At 35.2% G+C, this 22930-nt stretch overlaps 1 protein-coding gene across 1 annotated transcript; it reads right to left on the bottom strand.

Annotated features, from left to right (window-relative positions):
• Positions 1–872: 872 nt before the first annotated feature.
• LOC124186674 lies at positions 873–22726 on the bottom strand. Its single transcript, XM_046578557.1, has 4 exons — positions 22236–22726; positions 3909–4126; positions 1191–3689; positions 873–1060 (listed from the first exon to the last, which is right to left on the bottom strand). The coding sequence occupies exons 1-4, from the start codon at positions 22724–22726 to the stop codon at positions 873–875; spliced, it is 3396 nt and encodes a 1131-aa protein (XP_046434513.1).
• Between the last annotated feature and the right edge of the window lie 204 nt (positions 22727–22930).

Genomic DNA, 22930 nt, shown 5'->3' on the forward strand with positions numbered 1-22930 from the left:
AAAAAATATATAGGATTTTCCTCATAATTATATACAATTCCAAAAATTTGAATTATGTAAAAAAAAATTTTTTTCTCATAATTTCTCTTTTTTTAAAAGTAAATTAGAAATTATAATATATATATATATACACACACAATCATATATATATATATATATATATATATATATATATATATATATATATATATTTATATATATTTATATTATACAATAACATAATAGAATATAAATGGAGGTCATTAAGTCAAATAATTTAATGAAATAAAAAGTTATTCATTCAAATAAATTATTTTTCTTCAACTGGAGAATAAATCATTTTTGAAAATCAAAAATATGAAAACAAAAAAATAATAATTTAGCTGTCTGTACGTTTTCGGTAAATTCCATAATTATTTCTAATTCATTGTATAAATGTTCCAAATTACAATTTATGGAGTAAAGAAATGGCATTTTTCCAATGAATAATATTTTTATTTTAGTTAACTAGATGCTTCGCCCCTGCGCGCTTCGCGCGTTAACCCCATCTCGGCGCTACGCGCCTCGTTGTTCGGCGCTTCGCGCCTCACTATTTCCTTACGTATTGTCTAGTCGGTTGTTTCCGATCAACCCGACATTGCTATTGGCTCCCTATGTAGGTCTGCTCAGATTATTTTCGTAAACGAATCCACTCACATGTACAAACTCCCGATGCCATGCAACCCCAGTTGCATCCGGCGACTTATTTTGCTATAGTTATTATTTTCAGATTTTTTCACGTATATCTACGTATAGAGACATAGAGTCTACTGCGTCTGATTTATAAGTACAAATAATTGATATCAATTCTTTGTTTTTTTAAATAAATTTATTTAACATTTTTCACTTTAAATTTAGTTCGAAGTTGACTTCGCAATTTTCGGTATCATCGAACATTCATCCCATATAAATACATCTATACTTTGTATTTTTTTCTTCATCGTTGCATTTGTGAAAATTGTTCCTTCCTTTTGCAGTGTCAATGGTAATCCAAATGTTTTGTGCGCGGTTGTGCCATATGGTAGTAAGATGGCTGCTATACCTGTCCAAGCAACACATGCAATATTTTTTTTTAGATTTCAACATGTAGTTCAATGCGTTGTATAAAAATATTTTTCCTGTTCCTCCTGATCCATCGATGTAAAAGCATTTTTCTTGCCTTCTTTCAGTACTTTCGTTATCCATAATATTATCAAAAATTTGTGTATAAATTATTTTCTGATCGTTGTTTAATTGCTTTACCAGTTCATTGCCTTTCTTTGCAAAGGTTTCTATATTTTCCACTATTATTTCTTCCGCTTCATTTTCGAAAATTATCTCCGGTATTGGTAAGTAAAAATCTGCACATGATCTTGCCTCAGCTCTAAAAAGATGCTCAATTGCACATAGTGCTCTATTTTCATGCTGATCCACGAAGTCTTCAGATAGTGCTTTCTTGTAAGTATTCCATAAATCTATCGCGTTCGATGGCATTTCACCGATTAAATACCACACAAAAAAATGACGTAACCGTTTCGGCATAAGTAATGAAACAGCTTCGTCGAATATTTTGAAAGCTTCGTCATTTGTCGCAGTTAAACCCATATCCACTGCAGCCTCTCTAAATGTATTCCATTCCTTCCCGTTTACAGTGCGTAAATCTATAAAACTCCTTGCATTTGTCGCATGTCCAAGGATTAGTTTGAGGTGAAATCTTTCGGAATCCCTTGGTGAAACATTTGTCATTCTACTAACTACTTGACATGCATATTTTCTTTTTTTCCACGTTTTTGTTGGTTCTTGAAACGAATAGTAATCTGGCGTGTTCGCGTAAGTTGTATTTCTTGCCATTTCATCTATGCTGTTCAATTCAAACCATGTAATAAGATGGGTTCTCCACTTTTTTTCATTTGTAGCGGCTTCGACTTCTCTACCTCCCTCAAACGTTGCGTATTGCTGCCCCGGTAGGTGTACAGGTAAGCGTGTGACGGCATGACTTCGTCCATGCATTGGCAGTTCTAGTATACGCCAAGCTGCTTCCATCGGTCCTACGTAACGCGAATCTACATAATCCTGTATTTCGTTGATTATTGGCTGACCATCACTCTCGCTGTTTGAATCAGTTATCTGTACTCTTGCACGATCATGTCCCTTGTGGATGTACTTAAAGACATATTTAATAGCCATTATTGACGTACAATATTCTACGTTCATGTGGCAGTCGTACTTTGCAAGTAGGTATGGATTATGAGGCACAACCATGCTGTTGTCTACTTGGATATTTCTTCCTTCCACGCGGTTGCGGTAATAATTTATGTCTGTATTTTTTCGTCTGCGATACTTTGGAAAACCGCCACCGCTTATATCAGTATTTTCCACTAAGTCTTTCGGAAATTTCTTTGAGCATGACTTCGTTACCGAATTCCAGCATGGTATTTTGGATGTGTGAGGGCCGTGTAGCATGTGTGATGTGACAGATTGATATAGTTGTTGATGTATTCGTTTGTCTGGTATTTCTGCAGATATAAAACTGTCAATTGCTTCTGGAGTCAAAAGTTTGTCATTGTTATTTAAGATAAATAGTATGTGAGCATGCGGTAAGCCTCTTTTCTGAAATTCAACTGTGTATACGTATCCTTCAATCTTTCCAAATACTGAACCGCTTTCGATTTTCTTTAGTGCCTGTTGTAGCCGCATGTTGAATATTCGACAAGCTATTGTTGGAATGTCATTTACAGTGGTACCTGTAGGAAAATCTTTCAATACCGTACATATTTCCGGCCACTTAGGATTACATGTCATTGTAATAAATAAATCCGGTCGTCCAACTTTCCTTGTTATTGCCATTGCATCTTGGTACTGCTGTTGCATATGTCGCATGCTGCCGGAAAATGATGATGGTAAAATCATTTGGTTCCCAAGTCTTGTTCGATCCGACGTATTCGCTTCACTATTTGATATGTGATCAGTCATTCCTTTGTAACATTCTACACGCAATTGCTTCTGATTATTTCTTAAAAACAATAAACGCTGCGATTCAATTGTGAGATATGCGTGAATCACATAGTGTTGTGTCAATCGTCCGCTCCGTAACAACTGATTCTGTGCTTCGCCTCGACGTAAGGCCAATCGATGTCCATAATATTGAACAGGAGAGATTTCCTTGTTTGTTCCTACGTGTTTCATATTATAGCTCCATCCTAAATCACCGCTCGGAAATAGTAATGGAAAAGTCATTGGATCAACGTGATGCGAATATCTCGGCACATATCCAACTGCACGGTCTTGTTTTGGAAATACTTGTACTTCTATATTTTCAGATACTGCCCCGTCATCTGAAACGATCAGAGCTGCTAGCTCACCACAAGTTGGCGCATTGTACCGCCGTCTATCGTCTTCCTTGAGTGCTATAAAGTTTAATCTCACCAGGCTTTCTCCCTTAACAAATCGCTCGTACGTTGTTTTAAAATTTGCTGCATAAGGATTGATATCTATTATCAGTCTACCAATAATTTCTAACAGACTTGCTCTTCTTGCATCATTTTCTCTCAGCGCTAGCTGAGTTTGTACGTCGTAGATGTAAATTTGTCCATATCTCGGTCGGTTATTGTTTGCGGTCTCTAAACTTGTAGATATTTTGTAACTCACATCCCCGATTATTTTCATCACATATGGTCCTGAATTCCCCATATCTGCCACGGTACAATTAAATGATGCAAACGCAAACGCGTCATTATATGATCGTATATGTTGTCTGAAGTGTCTTGATACTTCGTCATTCCCTTCTCGCAGACGTTGAAGTACATCAGGATATTCCGTTAATGGTGGTAATGTTATTTTTCCTCCATGACAGCAATTATTTGCCACCCTTCATGTTTCATATTTGAACCTTTCTGCATTGCAATGTTTACATGTTACGTTCATTTCACCCATGTGTAGTTGTTCTACAGTTTTAAAAGTGCCTTTTTCAATATCCCCGTTGTAACGATGCTCAGCAATGATTGATTCACTGTTCATTGCTTCAACTCGTTCTCTGTTTCTGCCTAATTCCAACCTGTCTCTGTTATCTTCTATTGTTTGGCTGAATACACACAGTTCCTTCTCCATCGATTTCAACGTATCACTGTCACTTAATATTTCATCACAAACATGAATTTCCGACACGTTATTCTTGCTTATAAGTCGTCGACACACGTTTTCGTCTGTCGTTTTATCTCGTTGTCTCTTGCTATCCACTTCAATTCCTTCTATGATTGCTTTTCTTTTTTTCATCAATCTAAGCTTCCATTCGTTGGTTGAAAATTGGTGTTCCTTCTCTATTGGTATCGATCTATCTCCTTGACTTGCTGAATTATTTTTGCTACCGCTCTGCCCGTTATTCTCCAAAATCACCTTCTTTATATTATTTTTTTCTCTATATTAGCGTTGCTGTTCACTCCGCAAAACACGTCTTTCTTTTGTATTTAACATAGATCCTGGTCGTCCTCTTGCCTGGTTATAGAAATATTTGTTTATTATTCTTCTCTGGCTTATTTGGTTATTCGCACTTACAATTTTATTTTCCTTTTTCTTTTGGGATACGTCCGACCATCCACCGTCTCCATCGCCTTGTCTGCTGGTTGAAACTCCTCCTTTCTGTTCGTTGGTTGAATAGCCAGTATGATATTTTTTGTTCGCTTCCCTATATTTTCGCTGCTGTTCTCGTCGTCTAATTTTTCGCTCTTCTATGTCCATCACATTGGTTGGTCGTCCTATTGATTTATTTTCCTTATCAATCATCACAATCGATTCTTCCAATTCTTCTATACCCTTCGTTGAATTATTTTTACTACCGCTTTGCCGGTTATTCTCCAAAATCACCTTCTTTATATTATTTTTTTCTCTATATTTGCGTTGCTGTTCATTCCGCAAAACACCTCCATCTCTTGTGGTCAATATCGATCCTGGTTGTCCTCTTACCTAGTTATACGAATATTTGATGGATATTATTCTATGGCTTATTTGGTTCTTCGCACTTACAATTTTATTTTCCTCTTTCTTTTGTGATACTTCCGACCATCCACCATCTTCATTGCCTTGTCTGCTGCTGGAAACTCCTTCTTTCTCCATTGTCATCGTAAATCCGGGCTGTCCTTTTGACTGTTTGGTGATATATTTAGATTTACTATTATTTGATTGTTACTTTTCATACTTATTACTCACTATCTGAATTTTATTTTGGTTCTGCAAGACATCAAAGTGTCCACTGTCTCCGCCGCCGGTAAAGAGTAGCGAGAATTGTATTTCATTTTGTGATCCGATCCGGTGCGGATGAATTTGTTCTTCGCGATACACGATCAAACATATTTTAAAAATGTCCGCAGCTGCAGCTAATTCTGCTTCTCCCCCATATATTCCATTTTTCTTTATGTGTGATTTGTAATCACCAGGTGACCTAATCACAGCACCGTTTGACTCATTACCTGTAATAAAACCCGCAAATGTAGACCAATTATCCACTATATTTGAAACGATACTTAGTCTCACCTCTGCGTGTCGATCTTGAGTCCCGTATACACAATACGCCAACGCGCGAAAAAGACAATTCCCGTCGGGAATCATCTTGATAATTTTCATTTGCATTGTCATTTTTTGCGCGTCATTAACAGATACCTATGAAGATATTTGTCATAAACAGCCGATGACAGCTGTCAAAGGGTTTCCTAGATGCTTTTTGTTTTGTTTTCGGGATCTCGGCCCACCGCCAACTTCATGCGTATACTATTGTTATTATAATCTTTTTTTACTATTGTTATTATAATCTTTTTCTACGTTCATTTGTTTGAAACTTTTTTATTAGATAGAGAGATATGTGAGCAGATAATTAAAAAATATGTAAGATTCTTCTAATAATTATATATAATTTTGGAAAATTCAAATGATGTAAAAAAATTTTTTTTTTTTTAAATTTCATCTTCTCTCAATCGTAAATTAATTATTATAATAAATATATATATATATACACACACACACACACATATACATATATACATATGTATAACAATTTATATTATACATCAATATAATGGAATATCAATGGAGGTAATTAGGTTAAATAATTTATTAGAATGAAAAATGATTTATTTAAATAAATTGTTCTTCTTAAATTGAAGAATAGTTGATTTTTAAAAATTAAAAATATGAAATTGAACGAATAATAATTCATCTATCTGTGTGTTTTCGGTAAATGTCATAATCATTTCCAATTCATTGTATAAATGTTCCAAATTACAATTTATAAAGTAAATCGAATGGGATTTTTCTAAAGATTAATATTTTCATTCCAATTAATATGTGAGCAGATAATTAAAAAATACATAGGATTTTTCCAATAATTATACATAATTTTGAAAGATTTAAATAATGTAAGAAAAATTTTTTTTTTTCATATTTCTTTTTTTTTAAAATGTAAATCAAAAATTGAAATGTATATATATATATATTCACACACACATATGGATATGTATATTCATATATATTTATATTATACATCAATATAATAGAATATAAATAGAGGTAATTAAGTGAAATGATTTAATAAAATAACAAATGATTCATTTGAACAAATCATTTCTCTCAAATTGAAGAATAAATAATTTATGAAAATTAAAAATATGAAATTAAATGAATAATAATTTATCTATTGGTATGTTTTCTTTAAATTTCATAATTATTACTAATTTATTGTATAAATCTTCCAAATTACAATTCATAAAGTAAAGAAATGGCATTTTTCTAGTGAATAATATTTTCATTTCAATTGATATGTGAGCAGATAATCAAAAATATGTAGGATTTTCCTAATAATTATATACAATCTCAAAAATTTAAATCACGTGAAAGAATTTTTTTTTTCAAAACTTCTTTTTTTTTAAAAGTAAATTAAAAATTATAACATATATATATATATATATATATATACAAACACAATCATATACATGTATGTATATTTATATATATCCATATTATACAATGATATGATAAAATATAAATGGAGGTAATTAAGTTAAATGATTGATTAGAATGAAAAATTATCTATTCAAATAAATTGATTTTTTTTAATCTGAAGAATAATTGATTGTGAAAATTTGAAAATATGAAATTAAATGAATAATTATATATCTATCTGTATGTTTTCTTTAAATTTCATAATAAGTTCTAATCCATTGTATAAATTATCCAAATGACAATTGTTAAAGTTGATCAGATGGCATCTTTCTAATGAATAATATTTCTATTTTAATTAATGTGTAAGCAGATAATTAAAAAATATGTAGGATTTTTCTACCGATCGTATGTAATTTTAAAAAATTGAAATAATGTAAAAAAAATTTTTTTCCTTTCAATTCCTCTTTTTTCAAAAGTCAATTAAAAAATTCAATATATATATATATATGAATACACGCACACATACATATTGTGACGTGGATTTTTCTGCACCTCGGTCACTCGGAGAAAATGACCGAGAACTTACCGCGTGCACAATAATTTGGCGTCCACGATGTACCCTGGATCTAAAACAATATCGCAAAGTTCTTGTTGGGCGCGTGGCGTGATTAACACGCCTCGAAATCATTCATAGGCTATTCCTCGGGCATATGCTCGATAGCTCAGTACCGCGGAGAGGGGAGGGGTAATTTTTGGAGAGAGAGAGAGAGACACTCGAAATATACATGCTATCTAACAGAAGTAAAATAAAATCTTATATTTCACACTAGCGGTGATACAAAACAAAAAACAATATAATTCAAAAATCGCTCATCAAGAGTCTTAAACTAAATAGAAAATTACACGTAACCTACTCTATTTCTTACTCTAATGAGCTCACGGCTCCCTAACTAAAACGTCCCTCGACGATCACAAAATCCTCATACGCAGTTCTCAATTTGCAAATTCGCCATTTGTTCTCCATGGCGATTACTGCTCGAAACGAAACTAAAACTAATTATTCGACCGTGCGCCGTCAGGTCTCGCAACTTAAAACACCATGCTCAAACTTCTCGTCTCAACTGCTGCACAACGCAACGGCATTTTCGACTATACATCGCCTAACCTCGACTAAACACTATCTTAACTGAACGTAAACTTAACTAAGCGCAAGCACCACTACATTTAAATTCACCTAAACACAAGCTCAAAGTAACCCAACTCAAACTACCTCATCTTAAATAACGGGTACGGAACTCAATGCAGGCGCAACCAAACGTAACCTAAACTATACGAAATCGCAACGCATCCGAACTTAATTTTTTTCAAAATCCTCCAAAAACGTTCACCCACCAATCCGAGCACTCCAATTCGGTGCTTCCTGACCTACTCGAGAGGTGACACAAAAAGAAAACGATAACGCGGCTCGACCCGGTACGGCGAAATTCGGCTATACTTGGTTTCACTAACGAGAAAGATTCAACTAAAACCCGTGACTCTACTCAACTTTTTCAGAAACTCAAAATTTACTTTACTCTAACCCGCGTACTCAGACTACGGTCATCAAGCAAGAGAACCGGCAAAAGAATTTCGAATACTTTTCTACAACGCAAATCCAAAACGGCTATCCGTTACTCGGCAAGCCTTTTCACAATTATGCTCGAAATTCAATCGCGGGGATAGAAGCAGCGCTTACCTTCTACATCCTTGCAACCCCCTTTCCATTCCCTTCGCGATTTTTGGGCGACTCCATTGCTTCGCGAAACTCCCCCAAAACGTGACTACTAATCACGACCGCCAGAACTAGAGTGGTTTCAAAAACCTACCACCTGCCGCAACACGGATCTCGATACGCCATCCCAAACGTGACGTCATACCCCCAAGAATACGCAATAATCGATCCGTCATCGATTTTGTCGATCGCGCAACTCGACGCGCACCTTCGAAAGCATTGCTGCGCAGAACTTAAAGCTAGGTCGCAATCTCGTCCTCCGCGCAGCTCCATGATGTCTTGGCGGTGAGCGTGGTGCTCCCTCGTCGCTAGTCGGTCCGTCGCAAGTTCGCTGGTCAATTGTTGGCGGGGTGAAGGGGGGAGGCTGCGGCGCGCCGGCCGCCAGCGGGAATCGCGTCCACCTGGGATTCCCGCGATGCGGGGATCTGCGTCGGATCCCCCTCCGCAGCCTCGACATCCTTTCTTCGCAATTGTTGCTAGTCCGCCACTTCGCACTTTCCTCGAATTCGGTGTCGACTTCTTGCCTGATGCCGTCGTAGCTCGAAAAATAGAAAAACAAAGGAAACTGAAATATCTTACGCTGGTCGCTAAAGTGTCCCCTCTCGTAGTTTCGGATGCGTGACTCTAGTCCTGGCGCTCTTTTCCAAAAACTTCGCGACTCAATTTCGGAAATTCCAAAATTTTTGGTTCCGCCCAGGTTCAAGGAGCCCCTTGTAACGGGCATCAAAAATGCCACGTTATAATATATACATATATATATATATTTATATATATTTATATTATACAATAATCTGATAGAATATAAATGAAGGTAATTTAGTAAAATGATTTGATGAAATAAAGAATGATTTGTTTAGACAAATTTTTTTACCCAAATTGAAGGATAAATAATCTAAGAAAATTAAAAATAGGAAAATAAATAAATAATAATTCATCTATCTGTGTGTTTTCGGTAAATTTCACAATTATTTCTAATTCATTGTATAAATGTTCCAAATTACAATTCATAAAGTAAATTGAATGGGATTTTTCTGAAGAATAATATTTTCATTTCAATTAATATGTGATCAGATAATTATGAAATACATAGGGTTTTTCTAATAATTATACATAATTTTAAAAGATTTGAATAATGTAAGAAAAAATTTTTTTTCTTTGAATTTTCTTTTTTTTGAAAATGAATTAAAAATTATCATATATATATATATATGTATACACACATATACATATGTATATATTTATACATATTTATATTATACATGATTATAATAGAATATAAATGGAGGTAATCAGGTCAAATGATTTGATAAAATAAAAAATGATTCATTTGAATAAATTATTTTTCTCAAAGTGAAGGATAATTAATTTTCAAAAATTGATAATATAAAATTAAATGAATGATAATTTATCTATCTGTATGTTTTCTCTCAATTTCATAATTAGTTCTAATTCATTGTATAAATGTTCCAAATTTTAAATCATAAAGTGAATTGAATGGCATTCTTCTGAAGAGTAATGTTTTTATTTTATTTCATGTGTGAGCAGATAATCAATAAATATATAGGATTCTTCCAATAATTATATATGATTTCAAAAAATTTGAATAATGCGAAAAAAAAATTTTTTTTAAATTTTTTTTTTTTGAAGTAAATTAAAAATCATCGTCATGAATATATACATATATATATATATACATATATTTATATATATTTATATTATACATGATTGTGATAAAATATAAATCGAGGTAATTAGGCCGAATGATTCAATAAAATAAAAAATGATTCATTCAAATAATTTATTTTTCTCGAAGTAAAGAATAAATAATTTTCATAAATTGATAATATGAAATTAAATGAATGATAATTTATCTATCTGTATGTTTTCTCTCAATTTCATCATTAGTTTTAATTCATCGTATAAATGTTCCGAAATTTCAATTCATAAAGTAAATTAAATGGCATTTTTCTAATGAATAATATTTTTATTTTAATCAGTATGTGAGCAGATAATTAAAAGATATATAGGATTTTTCTACCGATCAAATATAATATATATATATATATATATACACACACACTTTATATATATATATATATATATATATATATATATATGTATATATATATAAATATTTATATATTTACATCATACAATAATATGATTGTATATCAATGGAGGTAATTAGGTTAAATGATTTAATGAAATAAAGAATAATTCATTTAAACTAATTTTATTTTCTCAAATTGAAGGATAAATAATTTATGAAAATTAAAAATATGAAAATAAATAAATAATAATTTATCTATCTGTGTGTTTTTTTTGGATTTTATAATGGGTTCTATTCACTGTATAAATGTTCCAAATTTCAATTCGTAAAGTAAATAAATGGCATTTTCCTAATGAATAGGATTTTTATCTCAATTATTATGTGAGCAGATAATTGAAAAATATGTAGGATTCTTCTAATAATTATATATGATTTTGAAAAATTTGAATGACGTAAAAAAATTTTTTTTTTTAAATTTTCTCTTCTCTAAAAGTAAATCAAAAATTATAATATATATATATATATATATGTATATATATGCAATGCTCACACAATACATGTATTTATTTATATACATTCATATTATACATCAATATAAAGAATATAAATGAAGGTCATTAGGTAAATGATTCATGAAAATAAGAAATGATTTATTTCAATGAATTATTTTTCTTAAATTAGAGGAAAATTAATTTTCAAAAATTGAAAATATGAAATTCAATAAATAATAATTGATCCATCTGTATGTTTACTTTAAATTTTATAATTATTCCTAATTTATTGTATAAATGTTCCAAATTACTATTTATAAAGTGAATTGAATGGCATTTTTCGAAAGAATAATATTTTTATTCCGATTAATATGTGAGCAGATGATTGAAAAATATATGAGATTTTTGTAATAATTGAATATCATTTTAAAAAATTTAAATTATGTGAACAAAATTTTTTTTCAAAATTTCTCATTTTTTGAAAGTAAATGGAAATTCATAATATATATATATTAGGGTGCTTTTTTTTGGACTATTTTTTTTTTCGGTCTCATCGTGAAATTTTGTGAGAAATACAACAAACAAAATTCCCTGAAAGATTGAGCCCTTAATATTAATATTCAGTGCTCGCCCAAGTCATGTAACGATATCCCGCTTAAAATACACGTGAACTTCAATTTTTTTCTTTAAAATATCTACAGTTCAGAGGCATTCTATGGTGTAGTCTAGAACGTCAGTAGGTTTTCTTCGGAATGAAATGCTCTACAAAAGTGCTCATTGCGGTGAAGTCGTAACTCACACCGGCGAAGTCGTACGGGCCACCCAAACCCAATTTTTTCATGAAATTCTTGTCTTTTTGCCCGTATCTCGTAAATAACATGAGCTACAGAAAAAAATACTCAACAAATTTGTAGGAAATTTAATTTACAATAAATGAGAAATAATTATGAAATTTGAGGAAAACATACAGATAGATAAATGAATATTTATTTGATTTGATATTTTCAATTTTTATAAATATATTATTCTTGAATTAAGGAAAAATAATTTATTTAAATAAATCATTCAACCTAATGACCTCTATTTATATTCTTTATATTAATGTATAATATAAGTATATATAAATATATGTATATATTGTGTGTGCATATATGTATAATTTTTGATTTACTTTTGGAAAAAGAGAAATGTTTGAAAAAAAAAATTTTTTACGTTATTCAAATTTCTTAAAATTATATATAATTATTGGAAACTTCCTATATATCTTTCAATTATCTGCTCACATATTAATTAAAATGAAAATATCATTCTTTAGAAAAATCCCATTTAATTTACTTTATGAATTGTAATTTGGAACATTAATACAATGTATTAGAAATAATTATGAAATTTGAAGAAAACGTACAGATAGATAAAGTATTATTTATTTACTTTGAGAAAAATAATTTATTTAAATAAATCATTTTTTATTTTATTAAATCATTTAACCTAATCACCTTCATTTATGTCCTATTATATTAATGTATAATATGAATATATATAAATATATATATATATATGTATATGTGTGTGTGTTGTGACGTGGTATTTCGTACCCCGTCACTTTGTTCGATTATCTCATTCCCCTAAGTGCAGATATCGCTAAAAACAACGAAAGCACGTCTGAGGCCAATACTCCAAAAATGAACGACTAATTATCTTCAAGTTAAAATTTCTTCACCAAGCTAATTGTATGCTATTTTCTAATTCTGTAATGCTCTACGAGAACCATCCGCGGGACCTTCGCGTCAAGATACCAGGACACTGCCTGACAGGGGTCACGTACCAGCTCAACATCGACCACCACCGACTACAGACGAACGAATACCGCTGAAACCACTCCCGATGGATGCCTATCTAGTTGTCGAACAGGGTCGTGCGTGATGCACAAACAGCACCTCCAACTATTTGAGACTTATCGGCCAGGAGCCGAACCACAAACGAATGATTCTACCGCTCGGATGCATCGTTAGGCGGCGTACAGGGCTGTGCGTCAAAAACACAACAAAGCCTCCCGTCGACGATAATTATCAGCCTGGAGCTGAACCGACCCTAACATCTACCAAGTCGTTGACTATCCAATAGAAGACGGTTTTCTCTTCACGAACCGTCTTATCAAAGGACTGCGGCGTGGAATAGGCTAATGATATGCTGACCACGTGGATCTGGTGGATCTAGTGTGGGGATCCGGGTTGAGGGCCATCGCCACCAGATCGTTCCGGCATGAGGGCTTCGATGGGCAAGGGCCGGGATGCAGCGCCGACGAAATAGCTACAACGGGGAGTACCATAAAAGCAAAGAGTGAGTTACAGTTGATCGCAAGTCCGGAGGACCGGTGACGTAATATTGCCGCACATCTCAATATCGCAACACATGAGTAGTACGACCCCCCCCCCCTCTCACCAGCGATACCGCATAGCTGAAGGAAAACACCTCTAACCACCTTCCGACGTCCCGATACCTCGATACCTGTCGTCGAGGAAAAAGAAAAACAAGCGGCGAGGGATTATCGCCGCCTACCCGTGGACCAGGCCACGCGACCTGCTGGTCCGATTAAAATACCGCAAATTCTAGAAAGAATCAGGTGACAGCAGCTCGACGAAAATTAGGATCATCGCTCATCTCGTCACTCTACGTTCAGTTACTGATAACAGCAGACGTGCTTTTAGTAACCGCTCTTTTAGTAACTCTACTTCCAGTTTCGTTAATAGCGCCTTTATTAATCCTACCTTCAGCTTTCGTTAATTTCACAAGTGTTCCTGTTATCGCTTTAATTACCTCTATCGTATCGCATTTTCTCGCACCTGTTAGATCTTCTTTTACGTAAGTGAGGTTCCTTCTCTATTTTGTGAAGCCACGAGATTACTTGCAATATATCGTACCTTTACCTTTATCTCTTTCTCTCTTTACCTTGCAGTTAGTCTGCTTGAGCCAATTGGGCTCGTATCTTTTCTCTTTGTCTTGCAGTTGGTCTGCTTGAGCCACCTGGGCTCGTACCTTATTCTCTCTTACCTCTTATCTTGTCCCTTTCTCTGTCTTATTGCAAGTAACTTCGCGACTGGTTGACTATTACTTACGCATTGTAGTGACTATTGCTTTATTTTATTATCTTTCTCTTCTGGATTATTTGAATGTCTAATATCGCTGTCTAGCAGCGCGTTCCGTTGAAGGATCAATTTTTATCTTAGCTATTGAGCATTGCTATTTTGTTATATTTTCTCTGATTAGTTTCTATCTGTCTCTTTACCTATTATCGTTGATTATCGTATCTTAGTGAGTGTACCGCGGGAGCGATCTTATATCGCTGCGCGGTCCCGCTCGTCGTTCATTTGACATTGGAGTATTGTGCGGTATCGCATAACATCTTTTTCACTATTTTCTTCGCTAATATCGCTGATCGTAGTTGTCCGTAGTCTATTTGGTTTGCCGTACGTTGCATATTAATTATCTTGAATATTGTTTGTCTTATCTTGAATTGCCTTTTATCGTACAGAATATTATCTCTCTTTCTCTCGCACTTACGGCAAACTAGAGACTACGTATTATCTGTTATTCTCTATATTTGATGATAATTTTCTATTCGACCTGTCGTTTGAATTTACCTTGTAATTCATAATTCCCTGTCTGCCTATTTCTGATCATTCCGGTAATGTGATAACTATTACAATTGGTGTATTTCGCATGTGTTCATAATCGCTTCTCATGTTTTATGATTTATTTGCTTACCGCTTAATTTAAGTACAGTATATCTTTTCTGTCCTGCCTATCTATCCTAAAACCGTGTTGATCATTACCTTTAATATCGCGAGCTTGCGCATATTTCCCGCTTATTCGGAAAACGTTCCGTTATTTGTTAACTTTATCGCTTAACTTTTCTCTGGCTGTAAATATTGTTAATTATCGCATTTATCGTAATTGTATCTCAATCTCTTCAGCTGCTTTTTTGTCATTAAACTTATCGCTTCTTGCTTAATATATTTGACATTATACCTGCTTCACCTGTTTCTTATTTTATCCAATATCCTCTATTTATATTCTTTATATTAATGTATCATATGAATATATATAAATATATATATGTATATTGTGTGTGTGCATATATATATATATATATATATATATATATATATATATATACATATACATATGTATATATATATTTATTAAAATTTTTGATTTACTTTTGGAAAAAGAGAAATTTTCGAAAAAAAAAATTTTTTACGTTATTCAAATTTTTTAAAATTATATATAATTATTAGAAAAATCCTATATATTTTTTAATCATCTACTCACATATGATGTAAAATGAAAACATCATTCTTCAGAAAAATCCCATTCAATTTACTTTATAAATTGTAATTTGGAACATTCATACAATGAATGAGAAATAATTATGGAATTTACCGAAAACATACAGATAGATGAATTATGATTTTTTTAGTTTCATATTTTCAATTTTGAAAAATTGATTACCCTTCAATTTTAGAAAAATAATTTATTTACATGAATTATTTTTTAATCTATTAAATTATTCAACTCAATTACCTCTATTGATATCTTATTATATCAATGAATCATATGATCATATATAAATATATATTTATATATGTGTGTGTATATATATACGTACTTTGACGTTACGTTAATAAAATATGGATCCGCGAGTTTACTTATCATCAAATCGAAACAAATCAAGAGCGTGAATAGAATATCGTGAAAAATGCTTTTAATGCAAGACACGTGTTTCTCATTGAAAGTCTAAAATAAGACTGTTTTCACAGTAATGTTGGTTGGCGCAGCTACCTTATTCTTTTTAAAGACATAAGAGGTTTATAAACGTCTTTTATCTATGCTGACTACTGGATCATTAAAGAGGGGGCAAAACAGGTGATTTCACCCTTCGTAACACTACTCCCCCCCGAGGAAAAGAGTCGTCCCGACTCGGGAAAGATGAAACAATTATAAAAATAGTCTAGTAGTCAGTGCTCAAAGGTGAGTTGGAGCTGTGGCTCTAAAAATTTGAGAACTCCCTTTTCTACCATCTGGCATTCGCCCACAGTCTCAAGGTAAACCACAGAAAACCTTGAGCAGATAGTTGAGCGTTAAATAATCTCAAAAATTTATGTGTCATGTTTTATAAAGGTTAGTGTTATTGAGTGTTATGTGGCTCCATCAATTCAAAGTTATCCGCAACGGCCCAGATTGATGTCGAAAAGAAATTCAATCTTCTTCATGAAGGATCCCTCCGAAACAGGTTCGGATGAAAACATCGGAGCGGGAACCGACAATTTCAGGACCGAGTAAGATAAAACAGACTTCACTTCATAGGAAATAAGGAAATAGTGGGGTGACTGATCTTAATCTTCTTTAGAAATAGTTAACCCTAGAGTTTTGGAAGGACAAATGTGAGTGATGGTATAACAATTCAAATTCACTAAGTGAATTTGGGAGAATACTTAAATAAAATAAATGAAATATGTATTCAAAAGAAAAGAAACGATCTTATCTAAAGCATTTCTGCATCCTTCTTCAAAATAAGACCACCAGTCATCTTCAGGAATCGGGGAAAGACTGGATGGAAAAGGCTGTGTCAAATAACCTGAAAAAGTACTCACAAAAACTGACACTTGAGGTTAATAAAATGTGAAAATCAAGCAATCGCTCATCGACCTCGAAAAATAATCGTGGCTCTTTTCACATTATTAAACCAAAGCCTATCCGACACAAAACTCGATTCTGAAGTAGAAATTTCTAGAAGGAAACGAAACCCTCAGGAAAACAAAAGATCTCCTGAAAACAAACAACTTCTTATCCGCATGTTAAGGAAGTACAAAAATCTTTAAAACCTTGATCGGCCGTAGCTTCTGCATTGATAACTAAAACAGGAGCCGATAAAGAAGAAAAGGTTTGTCTTACTAGCCAATCTTCATGAACCTCATGAATAGTTCTGAGTAGCTCTAAAGAAATACTCGATTCTTCCTCACGAGAACGGGAACTAACTCGAGCAAAAGAAGTTTCTGGGGAAACTCGCAAATAAACAATCAAATCTACTCTGAGCTCAGACGAGCGAATGAGAAGATCAGAATTTTTTGTCAATAAATGAGATTCGAAGTCGCGAAAATTACCTAACCTTCGACGAGCTTCTACAAAACAATTGCTACTGAATATCGATCTTTCCATCACCTTTACAGGCGATGAAGTCGTCTGCAGATGTCTATCTAACATAACCATTTGAGCGAAATGCTGAAAATAATAGCAATAACGATCTGGGTTCTGATACATCAAATCTAAAAGATTAATTCCAGCTAGATTTCGATATTCTTCAAGAGGTTCTGAAAGTGTACAGACCTGGCGATCTGCTAAAAACCTCTTGGTGAAAGTTGTTTTTCCGCATCCGATATTTCCTTCTATAATAATCGTAAGCGGTCGAGTTTTACTCAAATGAATTCCGAAAGATAAATTCCCCTCCCAATCGATGACCGACTGTAAAGAAGGCCAAATCGATCACAGTCGTCAAGGGTGTTCGTTTGAAGATCTAACCTCGAAGGATGTCCCTGGTCTTGAAGAGATTATTCCAGGTTGATCCTCTTCAAAAGGAGCAAGACGATCCAAGTGAACCACTTTCTGACGCGAATGAGGAGATCTTCGGATTCTATAAACAACATCATTTATCCGGTTAACCACTAAGTAAGGGCCTTCCCAATTTCTTTGTAGCTTTGGACATCGTCCTTTCTGTCTTCGAGGTTGAAAGAGCCAGACAGAATCTCCAGGATTAAATTTTAAATCTCTGGCTCGTATATCATAACGAGTTTTCAATTTATCTGAAGCCATAGAAATTCTATTCCTAGCAAAGTGATGAATTTCTTCTGAACGTTGTTGTAATGAAAAGGCACAATCTGTTTGATGTTGTCTTTGCACAGGAACAGGGCCTTTCTCTGAATCTGACGGAAGTCGAGGATTTCTTCCAGTAAGCATGAGGGCTGGCGTCTGCTTCGTCGTCTCATGAATCGCAGATCTGTAAGATAAGAGGAAGAAAGGGATCCAGGAGTCCCAGTCTCTCTGATTCTGTTCTACGAAGGACGACAAATATTGTAGCAAAGTCCGATTCAGACGCTCTATCATGCCGTCAGATTGCGGATGCAAATGAGTTGTACGAGTTTTTCTAACCCCTAAAATCTGAGTAACCTCTTTCATTAAGGTTGACTCAAAATTTCGGCCTTGATCAGTATGAGGTTCTAGAGGAACTTCGTGTCTACAAATAAATTCTTTAACGAATGCCTGTGCTACAGTAGAGGCTTCTTGATCAGCGAGAGGAACCACTTCTGGCCACTTGGTAAAATAATCAGCAATAACCAAAGCATATTTATTTCCAGAATGGGTTATCGGGAGAGGTCCAAGAATATCCATTGCTATCCTTTCAAATGGAGCTCCCACGTTGTAAATTTGAAGAGAGCTTTGTCCCTTCGCTCGAGGTCCTTTCTTTGCCGTGCAGATTCGACATCTTCGACACCAATCTTCAACGTCCATCCAGCAACGGGGCCAAAAGTAAAAGTTGCGAATTCTGCCCAGAGTTTTATTTGACGCGAAGTGTCCGCCTGCAGGAGAATCATGATAAAGGGCAAGAATCTCTGGAACTCGTGACCTGGGAACCAAAAGTTGCCACCTGATTTCTTTCAAGTCTGCAGATTCCCATTTTCGGTATAAAATTCCATGAATTAAAAGAATAGAGTCCCATTGAGCCCAATAAATTTTCAAATCTGGCTCGGCTAAAGATATATCCTGCCAGTCTGGGCGAGTTTCTGCTTCTTTCCAAGACTTCACTCGATTCAAAGTGTCGTCCTCTTGTTGCGATTTTCTCCATTCCTCCTGGTTATTTTTGAAAGAAATCTTCCGTATTATAAGAGAGGGGTCACGATTTTTCTCTAATCGTGTACACTGTTTACACTCTGGCATTTCCTCGCAGGGTCTTCGAGAGAGAGCATCGGCGTTTCCATGATGAATTCCTGCTCGATGACGAATATCAAAATCGTACTGACCGAGCCTTTCTAACCATCTAGCTACCTGACCTTCGGGAGATTCAAACGAAAGTAGTCACCTGAGAGAAGCATGACCTGTACGTATCAAAAATCTCCTGCCGTACAAATAATGGTGAAAATGTACTACGGTCTTAACAACAGCTAAAAGCTCTCTACGAGTGACACAATAATTCCTCTCGGTTTTACTCAAAACTCTGCTGAAATAGCTTATCACTCTCTCTTGACCTCCCTGAATTTGTGACAGAACCCCGCCTATTCCTGAAAGAGATGCATCCGTATCTAAAATAAAAGGAATTTCGACCTCTGGATAAGCTAAAATCGGCGAAGAAATAAGATTTTCCTTCAATTTCTTGAAAGTCTCTTCGCATTCCGGGGTCTAGTCAAAAGGAATCTTGATTCCGGTCAAATGATGGAGAGGTTTAGCTATACTAGCGAAACCTTTTACAAATCTTCTGTAATACGTACAAAGGCCTAAAAAGCTTTGAACTTGTTCTTTATTCTTAGGTGTCGGCCGAGAAGAAACCTTCTCTATTTTGGATGGGTCGGTCTTCACACCTTGTGCTGAAACGATATGTCCCAGGAAGCCTACTTCTTTCTGGAACCGATGGCATTTTTTCGGGCTCATTTTCAGACCTGCTTGCTTCAGCCTAGCGAAAACTTGTCTGAGATTTTGAACTTTTTCTTCAAAGTTCTTGCCAAGAACGATTACATCGTCTAAATAAACGAGGCATACTTTGCCAGTGAGCCCATGGAAAACAGCCTCCATCATTCGTTCAAAGGTAGCCGGGGCATTACTCAAACCAAACAGCATAACCTTGAATTGCCATAATCCTCCTAAGCCTGCAACAAAAGCTGTTTTTTCTTTATCTAGAGGATCCATTCCGACCTGCCAGTATCCGCTCTGAAGATCTATGGTGCTGAACCAAGTTGCACCAGCTATCAGGTCGAGTGTCTCGTCGATTCTGGGTAGAAGGTAAGAATCTTTCTTCGTTATATCGTTCAGCTTCCTGTAATCGATACAAAATCGTTTGGATCCGTCCTTTTTGTTAACAAGGACGATTGGTGAGGCCCAGGGACTAGACGATGGTTCAATAACATCGTTTTTAGCATGTCTTCCACAAGCTTCTCATCCTCTTCTCGGGCGTTGAGAGCGAGTCTTCGAGGAGCTTGTTTTATTGGTGAACTCTCTCCGACGTCGATCTTGTGCTTGACAGAAGTACATCGGCCCTCATCACCACTATCTTTGGCGAAAGAATCTATAAATTCTAGCAAAAGAGATTTAAACAATTCTTCCTGAGCTGAATTTAACGAAATCGAAGATTTCTCAACAAGGCTCTGCAAATATAAAGGAAAATGTTGTTGCAAATCTTCCTCCGAAAGTTCTATTTCTCGAATTCTAGGAGGGGTCCAATAAATTCCATTTCTATTTGTACAAAGAGTTATTTCACGATTGTTTGAAGCTAATGAATTTCTCTTAGTCGAGATAACACAGTTATGAGCGGTACGAAAGTCTATTCCCAAAATACCTTCATCCTCTATATCTGCTATAAAAACCTTATGTGAAGAGTCAATACACCCAAAAAGGTTAATTTGGACAGTAACCTGTCTCAAAACCGGGGTCGTCCCTCCAGTGGCTGTTCGCAGAGAAAAAGAGGGAAAAATCTGGTCATCGGGTTTAAAGAGATCCGATCGAACTGCGGTTACTTCTGCGCCCGTGTCTATTACCCACAGACAATCGACGCCATTTACAGTACCGCGCGCGTAAAGACCAGACTGTCGTAGACTTCTAATTAAAAACTGTTTTCTAAGAGGGCTTTTATTTCCAACAATCTGCGATGATTTTCGCCCTGACAAATCATCTGAAATTAGTATTTGGGTGAGTTCCTGTTGAAGAACTCGATTGAGGATTTGCTTCCCCTATTTCTATATTTTTCTTACGCCAATTATAAGAATTTGGATTCGAGCCTTGCATCGGTTCTCTACTATTCTTTCTAAGTAAAAAGCAATGGGTGGCATCATGTCCTATTTTATGACAAAATAAACAGGTCAAGCCGATTTGACTCGTCATGACCGCGTTTTTATTTACACGCTTGTCTTGTTGGTTTTGAAAAGAACCTCGATTTCTTGGTTTAAAATTATTATTGTTATTTTTATTTCTATAATTTTGAGGTTTTGATTCCTCCGAGTGTTCAAAACTTCGTCTTTTTGAGGTATTTTCGGACACCTCAATCGAACGAAGCTTGCTCGGTCCAAAATATTGTTTCCTCATCGCCTCCACCTCGAGGGCCTTGGCCGTTGCCTCCCGCAGAGAAGTGAGGCCCAAAGTTCCAACGGCCATTTTAATCTCTAGATCATTGATCGCATTTAAAAAAGCTTGTGTTGCTAATAAATTACGAGACGGCTCGTGATCTGGCAAAGCTATACGAGAAAGCCGTTTAATATCTTGACTAAGAGACGCGAGGTCTTCGTCTCGTCCTTGTCTTCTTGTCTGTAATTGTGCCGTGTACAGTTTTGTCAAGTGGTCATTTCCATATCTCAATTTGAGTGCAGAACTAAGTTTCGTATAATCGGAAATTTCTTCCTCAGACAATGCCGTTAAAACATTCAAAGCCGGCGTTCGAAGACAAGAGGCAAGACTGTGGGCCCTCATGGCGGAGTCCCACTGGTTATGTTTAGCAATCGTATTAAACTGACGTTCATAATCTGCCCATGGAATTTATCCGTCAAAAATTGGCGGTTTTAAAGGATAAAGAGGTTTCTCGTTAATCTGAGAAGCAACCTCAGGAAATCTCGAATTATTCAATTGATTAAAATGAGAATATCGAGGCCGAACCTGAGTCAGAGACTCGGAAAAACTAACCTCATTATTTACTCTAGTTCTACTAATTGGAGATTCATCTACTCTCCTAATAAAAGGCACAGACTTTGATTCAGGAACATCCTGGGATCGTCCTGGATGTTGGACCTCCTGAACAGTAGGAACGGGAACAGCAGAGGGAACAGGAGAGGGAAGCGGAGTAACAACTCTGGAACCCTGCCGTGTAACAGCTGGTCCTCCAGTGCCACTCATTTGATGAACGGACTGAAGAGCCGCCACAGTTGTCCGGAGTAGTTCGTGAAGACTAGTCTCGGAAGGCTCTTGAGCTTCTCGTTGCTCTTGAAGCAACCGGACAAGTTGTTGTTGTTGGTGAGTAGCCGTATCCAGAAGCTGCCGTTGATATCTTTCGGCGGCTTCTTGTTGTTGGCTCATAATCCCTAGTAGGTTGATTTGTGAGACTGAGACCATCGTAGGGACAGGTAAAGAGTCCACTGAAGGTGCACAACTTGACTCGGGAACCCGCGGATTTTCGGTGATGGAATGTTCTTCTCCGCCACTTTCTCGACGACGAGAGCGTATCAAACGACCGCGACTCATTGTTTATTTCACGTATTTCACGCACTGAATCAACTCGATTAATAAGAACTCAAGATCCCGCTTCCGACACCAAATGTAACGTACTTTGACGTTACGTTAATAAAATATGGATCCGCGAGTTGACTTATTTCCAAATCGAAAGAAATCAAGAGCGTGGATAGAATATCGTGAAAAATGCTTTTAATGCAAGATACGTGTTTCTCA

Source organism: Neodiprion fabricii, chromosome 7, assembly GCF_021155785.1.
Source record: "Neodiprion fabricii isolate iyNeoFabr1 chromosome 7, iyNeoFabr1.1, whole genome shotgun sequence".
Taxonomy (NCBI): Eukaryota; Metazoa; Arthropoda; class Insecta; order Hymenoptera; family Diprionidae; genus Neodiprion; species Neodiprion fabricii.

Bases quoted from the DNA above. Each gene is read 5' to 3' on its own strand.
- LOC124186674 (XM_046578557.1), bottom strand. From the start codon at position 22,726: ATGAGTCGCGGTCGTTTGATACGCTCTCGTCGTCGAGAAAGTGGCGGA. The intron at 3,690-3,908 runs GTAAACATTGCA...GTACCGTGGCAG, and splicing joins GGGTGAAATGAACGTAACAT to ATATGGGGAATTCAGGACCA. The intron at 1,061-1,190 runs GTACTGAAAGAA...TTGCTTGGACAG, and splicing joins TAATATTATGGATAACGAAA to GTATAGCAGCCATCTTACTA.